The sequence below is a fragment of the Poecilia latipinna genome, unplaced genomic scaffold (genome assembly GCF_001443285.1).
Source record: "Poecilia latipinna isolate Pla-1442-1.1 unplaced genomic scaffold, P_latipinna-1.0 Scaffold692, whole genome shotgun sequence".
In the NCBI taxonomy this organism is placed as follows: domain Eukaryota; kingdom Metazoa; phylum Chordata; class Actinopteri; order Cyprinodontiformes; family Poeciliidae; genus Poecilia; species Poecilia latipinna.
Window position 1 is genome coordinate 183,105 of NW_015113308.1, and position 13,397 is coordinate 196,501.

Genomic DNA, 13,397 nt, shown 5'->3' on the forward strand with positions numbered 1-13,397 from the left:
GAAAAAAAAAATTTTAAAATTTTTTTTTTTTAAAAATTTTTTTTTTTTTTTTTTTAAACCCTTTTTTAAAAAAAAAAAAAAAAAAAAAAAGTGTTTCTTCTTGTGATGAATTGATAAGAACTCCTGAACAGAACTGTCAATTATCTTTCTGGTAATTTGTCAATTAGATAATTTAAATACCTAAAATATTTAATAGCTAGAATAATCACAGCCCTCCCAGTCTTTATTTGACTTTGTAAAATAGTTATTGTACTTTTTTTCACTGTGGATAAAAACCCACAACATATTTAATAGTAAATCTTTGTGGATCCATCTAAACCTGCATATTTTATAGTCGTCACTAGCACCGCTTTGGTGGATACATGTTCATGGATTTCTTTTTTTTTTGTGGCACCTAATTTTTAGAACCATTTAGTTAAATTATAATTTGAATAGCTGAATTATGTATTTCATCGTGCTACTTTTATTACACAGCAACATTTATTTAGCAAAAAATGGCATCGGCCCCATTATGTATGGCCCTCCTTGTTATATAGAAAAAAAACGACACCTTTTGTTTTGGCTGTAGTAGCCTATATGCTACAACTTGTGTAAAATATTTATCAGAGAACCAAAAGACGACGTCTACAGACAGTAGGATGTGTTCGGCATTCTTTATATACCTCTATTGTGAGCTCTTTGTGACACACACACATGCACACACACACTATGTTCCTCTTATTTGTACCATTGTGTCCCCTTTGCTCCTCTGTGACCATTGCTGCCATCTCATCTCTCCCCCAGGCTCCCCATATAGCTTTACTTCATTATTTAGCGTGTTATTTTTTCTCATCCCTGATCTATAGTCTGCACATCACAGAAGCAGCTAATTAATTATGGATGGAAGGGTGTGTGTGTGCGTGTGTGTGTGAATTGGAGAGATGAGGGTCTCTTTTAAAAAAAGAAAAAGGAAAAAACAACGACCAGACATCTGCCTCATTACGAATGCGCAGTGTTTTTGGAGCTTTATTAATTTATATCTTGTCAGGCTATGCCAAACCTTCAGAACACTTTTAGCTCTTTTATTCCATTTATTTATTAATAAAGCATCCCACATTTGCTTTCTGCTTTTATCCCCCTCTTACTCCCACACTTGTGTCCCAATCCACCCCCAAACCCATCACCACCTAATGTCTTGATTTTAATCTCTCACCTTTCTACATATCTGCATGAACACACACACACACACACACACACACACACGCACATGCATGCACACCTGACACATCTTCCCGCTGACTGTCTCATTATCTGCTCTTGGCGGATGTTAAAAGGTGTTTGGCCCACCTGCAATGTAGAGATTACCTCTTCTCAACAAACATTGGTTTATTAATGCCTGCCTTTATTTAGAAAGTGTAATAGTGGAAGAGGTATAGTACGCATCTGAGCACATTGACGAAAGGGAAATGCATTAAACCTGCCTTAATGTGGAGTGACAGTTGATCTCCTGTTAGGAGATTCGTGGTGGCATCTAATCTAATTTGGTATCCGGGCATTTTTACACACACGGTTTCTAAGCGGTCCTGAAAACTCAGGAATTTGATTTTACTCTTTCCCTAGCTCTGATTGAAAATAGAAACATTCAATATTGTCCACATTTTAACGTTAGGCTCAGTATTCAAAATTCCCAGAATGAGTTGATAAAAAACCATTTCTGAAAGCCTTAAATGTTCACTTCCACTTCAGATATGACAGATTTTTTTTTTCAGGCACAGCAACCTTTGACGGCAGCAAGTTTAATTAACATAGTTTCTTCAGGGTTTGGAACAAATCAAGTCTAATCTTTGGGACATTTAGAGTATAAGCAAAAAAAAAAAAGTAAAAGCAGAGGTGTTCATTCTTGCGTATGTCCTAATGTACTGTACACTTCAGTCTGGAGAAGTTTGGAATTTCCAATTGAAAAACAGATGGGAACCCAGTGATTAGAAAAATACTTCTTAGGATGCAAAATGTCTCACCTTTCCGAGATCCAGTTGCCATTGTAGCAAATTAAGAAAGGAATTACAACATTTTTCTTTATAGCACAACACTCCTGCTCATTCTGTGGAATCCCAAAGCCTTCCCAGGCTAGAAGGGAAATGTGTCTGAATCAGAGGCTCTTCCTGGGATCCTTTTAAGATACCAATATGAAGAAGCAGTGGCTCTAGATGACTTGACTTCTTGCCTTGTCTCTAAAAGGAAATAAATATCTGGATCACCGTGGGCCACCTTGTCAATGAACGCTAATCAATTAGCCTCTTTGACACACATTGAACTTCTTGAGGCAAACTGAGGCAGGGGATATTGCTGCAATCTTGCATTGCTTTGACAGACATGGCAATCTTGAGTGCTAACGAATTAAATGCATTATTATTATTATTGTTATTATTAATGCTTCTGAAAAGATTTGATTTGAGAAGGATCACTGGCTGCCCTCTGAATTGGCTGTCTGGCATAGTTGGTTGGTTGTTTGATAGAAAATATTGGGGTGTATTTCATGATCTGCATCTGATGTCATAGCTGCTCCTAATATTAGCTCCCAGTTAGCCTACAGATAATGCTAATTTCAGCCGTTTGTCTCTGGGATTTTGCTGCTTCCCGACCCATCACCTTCAGGAGGGAACATTGAGTTTGGACCCAGTATGGACTCATAATAAATGTATTTAAGCTGCAGCTTCCTTCAGCAACCTAGCTTTTTTAGCAGAAAATAAGAAACCAGGGGGATCTGAAGGAATGTTTACATTTTCTCTTCATAATCTACATATTTATACATGCCATTAGAACATGGAAATTGCAGCACTAGCCTCAAGCAGCCTTGGAGGTAGAGCAAATATGCAGAGCTAAAGAGACCCCTCTGGCGACTTGGATGTCAGCCATCACAAACACACTTCTGCACACACCCAGGTACACATACATACACATACATACTGTTTGGTGTTTTTGTGATTAGTAAATGAATTGTAAAGCTATCATTGAATTGTTAGTTGCTTGTGCAAAACGGTGGTTTTCTATTTTGGCTTTTGCATGTGCTGACAGTTAAGTTTATGAAGATGTTTGAATGCAAAGACGGCGATCAGAATCCGAAACTGAGCAGATGTTTTTGCGCCGCATTCTCTTGAAGACAAAACCATCTGCGTCATGCATTCTTTCACGCATCTCCTGCACATGACAGCTACACACACACACACACACACACACACACACACACACACACACACACACACACACACACACACAAACAGGTTCACTTAAACGCCAGTTACCTGTTACAGTGCAGCAAGATGAAGTGACCCTTATGAAGCGAGCTGCTGGTCTGTGTAAACTGTTCATGGTCTGGAGAATCTGTTTGTCAAGAAAAGCTTAAATTGCAATTTGCTTTTTTTATTGATCTTCTGTGAGACATTTGACTCCATATAATACCTTTAAGTGCTCCTGAGGCATTTATTGCACACACTGTGTCTGGTAGGAAGCCCACAGGGTTGAAGTCGCACGCTCAAAAAAAAAAAAAAAAAAAAAAATACACATGCACATCCCTTTCTCTTCCTTCCTGTTGGTCATTCCTAAATCCACCAGATGCTGTGTCACATCTGGCAAAGCAAACCAAAGCATCCGTCTTCACAGATGAATTGAAAACTGAGAAGTCGGGAAAAGGAAGGAAATTAAAAAAAAGAAGAAAAACTCTCCTCAAGCTTCAAAGTATTCCCTTTGGTAAAATATTGTTTCAGTGTATTCTGTACTCTGTAGCCCTAATGCGGGCTTTGAACTGTTTTGGCACCTGTCACAAAGACTGATGAAATTGTTTCTCCCTGCACAATGGTGTTCTGTTCACCTCTCTCCCTCAGTATCCTCCTTTTTTTCCTTTCTTTTGCCTCGTGTTCCCCTTTAAATCCTCTTTGTTTCAAATGCAGCACTGCAGAAATGGGGGCAATGATGAAGTAGCATACCCTATGTGCTCGTTAAATGGTCTATATAAATGAATGTAATGCTGGAAACATCGAGAAGCCTGACTTTACATGCACATTAACTCTGATTTCATTGTTACTATTACATAACCCTTGCACTGAGTTGACCCACTTTATATAGCTGTAACTTTAACTCTCTCTGCACAAGGGTTCATTAGTGTTTATTTAGTAATTTTGTTGGGATGGCATTTGCGAGGTCAGGCACTGATGTTGGATGCAAAGAGAGTTCATTTGGCTAGAACTAAGGGACGAAGCCTAAACCATAAAAACCACCTCAAAATCGAACCCCCTCTCTACCAGACTGATTGTCAGATGGTGAAGCAATGGCCATCCAGATAACATGTCTCTGTTTGGTTGATTTGTTCCTGACGTTTTTGGTGTGAAACTGTGTTGGTCCACCCCATGAGGTTTCATAAACAGTTTAGCAGTTTGTGCCTGCCATGAAAAAGCTTCACATCAGCTTTGAGAAAAGCAATGTCAAAAAAATCTCCTCAGTCTACTGTAAAGAAAATATTACTCCAATAAATACCTTTGATGGTGGTTTCATCAGGGGTCATAATGTTGTATTAATTTCATAGGTCTAAAAGGAGACTATAAATACAAAGTAAGTCATTTGAGCATTTTTTTTTTGTTTAAATTTTTTTCAGTATATGTATTATATAAAATAAAGAGTTTCGTTTTGTCATTTTTATTTGACATTTTAGTTTTGCGTATGCATTAGAAGTGAGAAGTGATTCAATCGAAAAGATACTATAAGGAAATATAGCTGGCCAAGAAGCGACAAGCAGACCGCCGAGCTGACACAAAGCCGATAGACGGATGAATAAAACATCAGTTAGCTGCAGCTTATGCTACAGGCGGTGCTAGCTTGCAATTCAGAGGCTTTCTTGACATAGCAGCAGGGTGTTCAAACCTCCCCCCCACCACCCTCCTCCACCCAGGGTGATGCAAGTCCTTCGCTTTTGACTCGAGCTTACAGTACCTCTCTGTGACTCGACTTCAAAAGCCACAAGTGCAAATCAATCTCTGTTTCCTCTTCTGTCGCAGTCTCCTGCCTCTCCCTCCATCTCTGGTCCCTTCCATCAATTTTCTAGAGCTGTCTGAGACTCCAGGCAGTTAATTAAGTAGGACATTGTCGGGGACTCTGTACACGATGTGGCTGGAGATGGATGGGTGGATAAATAGATTGAAAAGATGTAGGGGGATACGGACGTCCCACTTTGCTTTTTTTTATTTTAAAGTATAATTTTATTGTACTTTTTTTTTTCCTGCTCAACATCCCATTTGATTATTGTCCTTTTTTAAGTTGTTCACTTGCTGATATTAACATCTCTGTTTCATTCTTTTCTCCCTCCAATTAAACTACCATCTCACATTTCTTTCCTTTCATTTTCTCACCCTCTCCTCCCTCCTCCGCTCCCTACCTTCCTCCTTCCTTCTTAACCATCCATTTTCCTGCTGCTCCCTTCCTCTGCTCGCCCCGCCTCCCTCCTAGTTGATTATACGTCTGGTCCTCTGTACTCCGCTTCGTCTTCCTCCTGTAGTATTCCCCTCCCTCATTATATGTTGGGGAAGGAGGGCGCGTGTTTGTGTGTGATCCGAAACACAAAGCCAGGGCTAAGCAGGCTAATGAACAAACTCCGGCATTGTGTTCGGGCCCCGGGGACGCACTGTAGCTTCTAATGTAGAGCTGCTACAGCTGGACAAAGGGTAAAGGAAAATTTTACAGACCAGGAGTCAGATATGTGCTTAAAGAGAGAGGTGAGCGAGTGTGAGCTGATGTATCTGCAGTGAATATTAAACGAGGATCTGGTCAAAGATCTTTTTTTTTTTTTTTTGAAGTTCTAATAAGAGTGTGTTACCTAGTGCAGCTGGGACTTGTTTTTAAAATAGATACTGCAGTAGTTTAGGGGGAATAATCTATCTGAAACCGAATGCATAGTTTCAGGGCCCTTCTTCTTATATAAACGGCTCAATGTGAATTCCCTGACTCTGCATATCTTCTATCATGCAACTCATTTATCTCCATGTTGTAAATTGTGTGATATGTATGACAACTTACAGGCCGGGATCTTTAATTCATTTTGTAGAAATTGCATCACCCACACCCTTGTGGTCTTTCTCTTCCTCCCATTCCGTGTTGATGAGATGTGCGTCCCGCTGCCAAATTGCAACATGGCCACTGTAATGACTTAATCTCTTCCAGCACATGCACAAATTCACTTCTCGGAAAGTTTATGCTCCGAGCGTTTTGCCCCTTCTTGTTCTTGTCCCAAACGTGCTTAATTAATCCAATTGCACATGGAAGGAGCTGTTTGTCTCTAACACATTTGTACAAGGGTATATGCTCAAACACACACACCCTGCTGGGTTTTGTTCCGCAGTTGATGGGTGGCTTCCAGATGATCTATACAAGTGTTTTGGATCTTCCCAGAATCCCAAGCTTGCACGCATACGCTCGGAAATGTGCAACAATTATAGAGCTTGTTATTTTATTTCACTTCATTGCCATAACACTAGCACGGATTCATGGATTCTTAATGGGTAAAAAAATACCCTATATATCTTGCATAAAGACATACAGCATGAGTTTCAACCAGAGGGAGTTTGACCTTACATTGCATTGCAAAGTGTTCTTATCCCTTGAACCATCATGTTTTTTTTTCCCCCATTAGACTTCATATAATCCTTTGGGATTTTATGTCCTTCACCAACAGTACATAACTATTTATAAGTTAACCATGCTTTAAACATCCCCATAACTTTGTCTCTGACCAGTCTGCTGTTCCTCTGTCTTTATGATGCTGTCTGTTTGCTAATTATCTCTAAAAACAAAAAAAAAAAAAACATTGGGGATCTTCACAGAACAACTCCATGTTGGAGTCAGCTACACACAGATGGACTCTGTCTAACTACTGTTAGAAAACCATATAAAATATTAATTTTACCTCACAGCTGTGTGCTGCTTTGTTTTGGTCTGCTTCTTAAAATCTCAATGAAATCCATTGAGATTTATAGTCAGAACGTGACAGAATTTGGAATAATTGAACAGGGTGTCAATATTTTTGCAAGGCATTGCATGTCGCTTCTGCATCACAGATATTGGAAGGTTTTTTTGGTGACAAATTTGATTTTCTTGCATATTTTCTTAATTTTTTTTCTTTCTACCATTTTCTTACCTTTCTATGTTGTTTCTTTTAGAGATAAAAATCAAGTATCTCTTTATTCATATGCTTTCCAGGATTGCCCCCAGATTCTGCCATCAACCCAGATTTACATGCCAGCGGGAGTCACCAAGCCGATCACCTTGGCAGCCAGGAACCTACCCCAACCACAGTCCGGACAGAGGAACTACGAGTGCGTCTTCGACATCCAGGGCGTGACCAAAAGTGTTCCTGCGCTGCGCTTCAACAGCACCTCCATCCAGTGCCAGAAAACAGAGGTGAGCAACAACGGAAAGATTATGGGAATTCTGGGTAAATTGTGGATTGAGGAGATGCGTTTTGTTTATTTATTTTATTTTATTTTTTTTGCACAGTTAATGTTGGAGAACACGGGAGGTGACATGTTCTTTATTCAACATTTCAAAGAAAAATCTAAAGTGTAAAACATAAGAATGCCAGATCACATTTTTATATACAAAGCTACAGTTAAAAAAAACAAAACTGCACTATTTAATGAACTGCAGTGCAAATGATGTGGTGTATTAGGTTCAAATAGAAAGCATTCTCATTACTTTGTTATAATCAATACAGCTGGGTAACTAAATCATGGTCCCAGAGAAGGCATTGACTTGGTCAAGGTTAAATAATTGCCTCCAACAGCTAATGACCATTCTGGACATAAATGTGCTCACCATCATGATGAATCACTATGCACTCATTGCATACTGGCTTGCTGACAGTCTAGATATACGACCCCATGCTTATACGTTGCATTGAACTGCTAGTTGGCAAATAAATATTGTTGTCAAGTATTAAACTTATGATTAAGATGCATGTATACATAATGAGCATTTTCCCAGTCTTTTTATTAGTTCAAATCATAAGTGATTACTTTGGATGTCCTTGAACACGATTTAAAATATTGATCAAGCGCAAGCAAGGCTGAGGAATAGATGTTCATAGTTTGGCTTTACGACGCTAGCAAAAGTGTTCGTAAGGTTACATTGCAACAAAAAATACTTAGTTGATGTAACAGACCAATATGAAGTAGTTCATAATCAAGTGAATTTACTTAGCAAATAAAAATTGAAAAAGTGTTTCATGCACTTGTTGTCGGCCCACTTTAATATGGTATTTCTCAAACTCCCCAGTTGCTTTTACAAGTCACCCAATTTATGGACGACATACAAAATGCCACGTGTGGCAGAAAGCAAAGTCCTTCACATTGCCCTGATCCTTTAATCCATTTTAAATTTGACAGATTTTACTTGCAAATAAATTAAAAAAAAAAATCTTTCCCCTTTACATCCTGCTCTGTGTACTTTGTGTTGGTCTATCACACAATCCCAGTAAAAGCACATTGATGTTTGCGATGCTGCTGACATGACAAAATGTGACAAAGTTCCAGCGGCATAAACACCACTGCAAGGCTCTGTATGTGCTCATGACTTTAACAGGAAGTGCTGCATATTAACTGGATTTAGTGCTCCCACACAGGGCTTTTTTTTTTTTTTTTCTGCACACTGTCTAGTAAGAACCCGTTTTGTTTGTATGTGTGCAGAGGATTTGCAGGTAGGTCCAGGACTGTTTGATGTTGGAACGTGGCTGTTTTTGCACGCGCATATGTGGCTTCAAAATAGCATGACAGATAAGAGGGTAGCTAGCGTCGCGCTTCATTGAGGCTGAAAATGTGCAGAGGAAGTCTCTCTCTGAACCTAGTTTGGAGCGGATTGATCATGTTTACACCTCCACTCTATACCTCTCCCTCTATTTTCCTCCATCTGCCTGCAGAGCTCATCTTTTTCTCTCTGCCTTCCTGCTGCTCCCTGGTTTCAGCGCTCAATCTTCCTCACATGTTCACCTGCACTCTGCGCTTCTGCACCACAGTGTTTTCTATTTTTGGAAAAGAGATGATAGGTAGTGCTTTTAATTTAGTTTTTCATGCAGGATCGTGAGGTGTCACTGTAACAGAGAATAGTGATTCTGATAAATTAGAACCACTTAGATGTCTTTTTTATTTATTTTTTGATTGCGAAGCTCTTTCACTTGATAATACTCTGAGGTTTCGTCATTTACATATTTGAGCAGCGGTCCGTACTTAGCCGTGGATCTTGACGACTACCCACTGTGACAGTTTTCTGTCCATATCGACGGATAGTCTACAGGTGTTGGCACACACTTGACAGGGAAGGCAGGGATAATTATCCTGCTACAGGGTTGTCTCTCCACAGAGATGTCTGTTTATTGACTCTTTATTGTAGCTGGAAGCCTGGTGTTAATAAGCAACAAAGTCCAGCTCTGGCCAAAAGTTAAATATCTCTATTTGATGTCCACCAAGCAGACACGCTAGCTGTAATTAGCCTCAGGCTGTCAACACTTGGTCCTTGTTTAGCAATTTGCTGCGGCAACTTGACTGCAGCACCACATATCGATGTAGCACATGCATAGAGTCCTCATGCATGCACCCGTATTTAGATTCAGGAGATGAAAAAGGTGCCAGCTGCATGAACTTGCTATTAAGGCATAATTCATGCAGACTTGAGCTTATGAGTTTAATTATGTGTCATGAATTATTAGGGTGAGTATCTTATTTTAGCAGAGGAGCAATATTTCACAAGAATAGGGTCTTAAATATTAGTTTATCCATTTATAGACCTTCATATCTCTAGTTTTCACACAGGCTCCTCTCTGTTTGCTCATGCTGTGACAGCGTTCAGCGCGGAGTCTATGAATCATGCATGACTGCGGTGGAAATAGACTTCATCTCCAATGCTGTGTACACATTGCTACATCTGTTTGTATACACACACGCACACACACACCTATAGCGAGAAGGGTTGATCACTCACTGTAGGCACGTTGACATGTGCATCTCTCAAACATGGCTTACTGTGAGTCTCCCATGATAGGCCCTGTATGCATCTTTGGATTTGCACTTCTCTCAGACCACTGCAACAACACTGCTTTATGGCTAATCAATGGGATGCTAAACCAGTGGTTTGTCTTTGAGTGACTCAAATGTTTCTCTAAAACCTGTGGGTCAAACTAACACAGCTGAGGAAAAGAGAACAAGTACAGAAACGAGAGTTGTGTTGAGTTATGGGAGTTATGGATACAGTGATGCATTCAGCTGAAAGGGGATATATATATATATATATATATATATATATATATATAATATTTTTTATTTATTTTTTTTCTCCCACAAATACATTTTCATAAATCACAAATTGTGCTTCATAGAAGCTCTGTTCAGTGTGAAATTATCCAGCTCAGATCTGGATTTAAGTTCTGAGGTAGAAATTATCAAATGATGTTTAGACTCATTAAGAAACCGTGAAATAGCCCTTTAATTCAGCATGACTAGAAGCGCTAAAGGATATGCCAACTTTGTGCTGCTTTTGATTTGATCTGAGACAAACATCTTTCCAGAGTGGAGAACACTCTAGTTGGTTTTCAGGAAACTAGTGGGATTTGCTAATTAGTTATGCTCAGCGATCGGTTACTAGCCCATAATAATGTATTTCTCTTCATTGTATGATTTCAAACAGTAAAGGAACGAGCTCAGTAATAGAAGTCATATAGTACAGCGTGTCCTGCTATGTTAATTTAAGAAGAACAAATAAGCAGCTTATTATTTCACCATGTTCAGCATCCATCTTGAATGTGGCTTATTGGATTACCGAGGAGCTTCAGCTAGGTGTTCTGTGAGATTTTTGCAATTTTTGACTCGGGTGAGAAAATTGTGTTCAGAGCTCAAACCAAGTGCATTTCCAATGTATGGAACAACAACCACATGATGCTACATCTACTCTCACAAGAGTTAGACCAGTGTTTTGTTTCTTGTCATAAATATGAAAGCTGAATTACGTTGTCTTGAGATCTTTAATGTTTCTTTTTTTGTTTGTTTTTTGTTTTTTTTAACACCTCTGGCATTAAAAGCTAACTGTCGGCTAACTATTATCGCTAATTGTTACCGCTATTGTTAGCAGCTAACAGTTAGCTGGTCTTTTAACTAGATGCTCTAAAAGTGGTGGAGTTTTCTTTCACATTTCAGTAACGGAGTAGTGTTGGCTATCCCAACAATAACGCTTCAATCTGTGGTTTTCAGAACAAAGAGACATGCGCTGAGCTTCCCGCAGGAGTCGGCGAGAACTCCTGTGGGACTAAACCGATAACTATACCGATAGCATTGTTTTCTGTTCATCCTTAATGCAATACACACAAAAGGGACAAGTTTCAAAGGAAGAATGAGATAATGGTACTGGTGCAACGCTTCAGCTACAGCGATGATGCCTTTTCCTCATTTGAACTTGGTGCAGTACAACAGATCTTCTCTAAGCTCTGTTTTCACACTGACCGGCTCCACTGTGCGTGATAAGGATCAATTATATTCAGTGTATGTCGACTACAAGAGTACGCATCACAGCGCACAGAAGTCAGAGTTCAACATATTTCAACTTTGACAGTTCAAAGTAGGTAGGTGGTAGGTGCTGTTTCGTCTGCACTTTTTCCAATCTAGGACAAAATCCTTGTTATACAGCCAATGCCCAACATCCGCTGATGCTTTTTGCCCCTCTAAGCACAACATGGCAGCTAAAACCTACTTCCTTATTATTTCAAAATAAAAGTATGAAATAATGATAGCTGTAATTTCCTTCACCATTCAAAATCACACGCTGACAACTGAATTGCACTGTGCAGGACACGTTTCACTTTGACAAGATGTATGCTTTCATTTTTCTATTTCCTTAAACCCCTGGTGTTGAGAGATAAATGTTGAAAGAATTGGGGATCGGGAGTAGACAAAAGAAGACGAGGAGGACAAATGTTGCAAAGGGGAAAAAAAGCAGAGAACCAGAGGAAAGAGAGACTGATTGAGCAAGAACAAAAAGAGATGTAATGCCTGAGAGAGATAGCGACTACAAAAAATGAAGATGAGAGGGTGTTAGATGGACTAAGGAAATTGGAGCTTAATAGACAATTTCAAGTTACATGAATGGAGGAAAGTAGAAGAGGGAGAGAGATGTCGAAAAGAACATAAGGAAAGGGGTGGGGGATCGAGATGAGAGCATGTGGGAGAAGAAAATCTTCTCAAGTCTCTCCTGAGGCCAGAACTCTTTCTCCTCTCTTTCATACAATATCACACCATCCGAGAGGAGACAACTTCACCACAGGATATTCAGAACATCCACAGTCAGATCAGGTTTAAACTCTAGTTTCCCATACTTTGCTGTTTCTACGGTGACTGTGATCACATAATACTCTTATGGAGGATCCCCTGGGAGAAGGCTGTCAATAACCCACTGTATATGTGGTACACAGGATATACGATAGTGCAACTCCAGCTCTATATTAGCCATGTTGGGTATTGGCTATCCATATGTGCTCTTGGGAGAATTCAGTGTTTTTGTATTAAGTTTCTGCACACACCAGCTGATCCCAACGGGGGAAAAAAAAAGACCAAGTGGATTATAACCCTGAGGAGAAGGAATGCAGGACTGTAAAGGGTTTGCTTTCGCAAGCAGACATAAAACAAGTAGGCCATGTTTTAAGGTGTTGAGACTTTGAAGATTCTTATGTTTGGGGTGAGGTTTATAAAAACTGCTCAAAGCTCTAAATTTTGCTGTGTTGAGCTTTCATTGGGTTTGTATTGCACAAATAATTCATAGCAGTTTGCAGATCTGGCTTTTGAAGTTGGGAATTTTGCAAAAAAAAAAAAGTAAAATAAAATTTTTATATACCCTGGTAAAGTTAATGAAATGACTCGCTGTCCAACGTCCACTAGCAAATAAATTGTAGAAACGCTCTGGCAATTTTGGAGGAGACAAGGAGGAAAAGCGTGTCTGCTCTGCTTTCTTCTTATTTCTTTTTGCCAGAAAAAGCCCACATTGATACTGACAAATTCACAACCATCAGCCAGACCTTATGGTGGAAATAAACTCTGGTCAGCAGCCACCAAAACAACAAGCTGGTGTCTGGATCAGAGCTGTCCGTTTCTCTGACCTGGAAAAGACAGCTTCCCGGTGTGTGTCGACCAATCAGAGGCAGCGTTTCGGGTGAAAGGGCCAATAGGATGCTGAGCTGGGGGCTGTGAAGGCTGTGGTTCCACTGCCAAAGGGGTCACAGGCGCAAACAAGCACTTGTACACACACACGTACACACACAGTGCCTTGTAAAAGTATTCACAGCGCTTACATTTTTACTAATTTTATTTTCAGACAGCCACAAATTTCAGGGTATGTTGCAGGGT

The 13,397-nt window shown here is 39.6% G+C and overlaps 1 protein-coding gene across 5 annotated transcripts in view; it reads left to right on the forward strand.

Moving 5' to 3' along the window:
* Nucleotides 1-13,397, forward strand: part of LOC106954950 (plexin-A1) — a 219,277-nt gene that overhangs the window by 138,534 nt on the left and 67,346 nt on the right. For all 5 annotated transcript variants that reach the window (XM_015044802.1, XM_015044805.1, XM_015044804.1 and 2 more), the window contains exon 10: nucleotides 7,222-7,422. In XM_015044802.1, coding sequence (XP_014900288.1) covers nucleotides 7,222-7,422 — 201 coding nt within the window. The remainder of the gene's footprint in view (nucleotides 1-7,221; nucleotides 7,423-13,397) is intronic.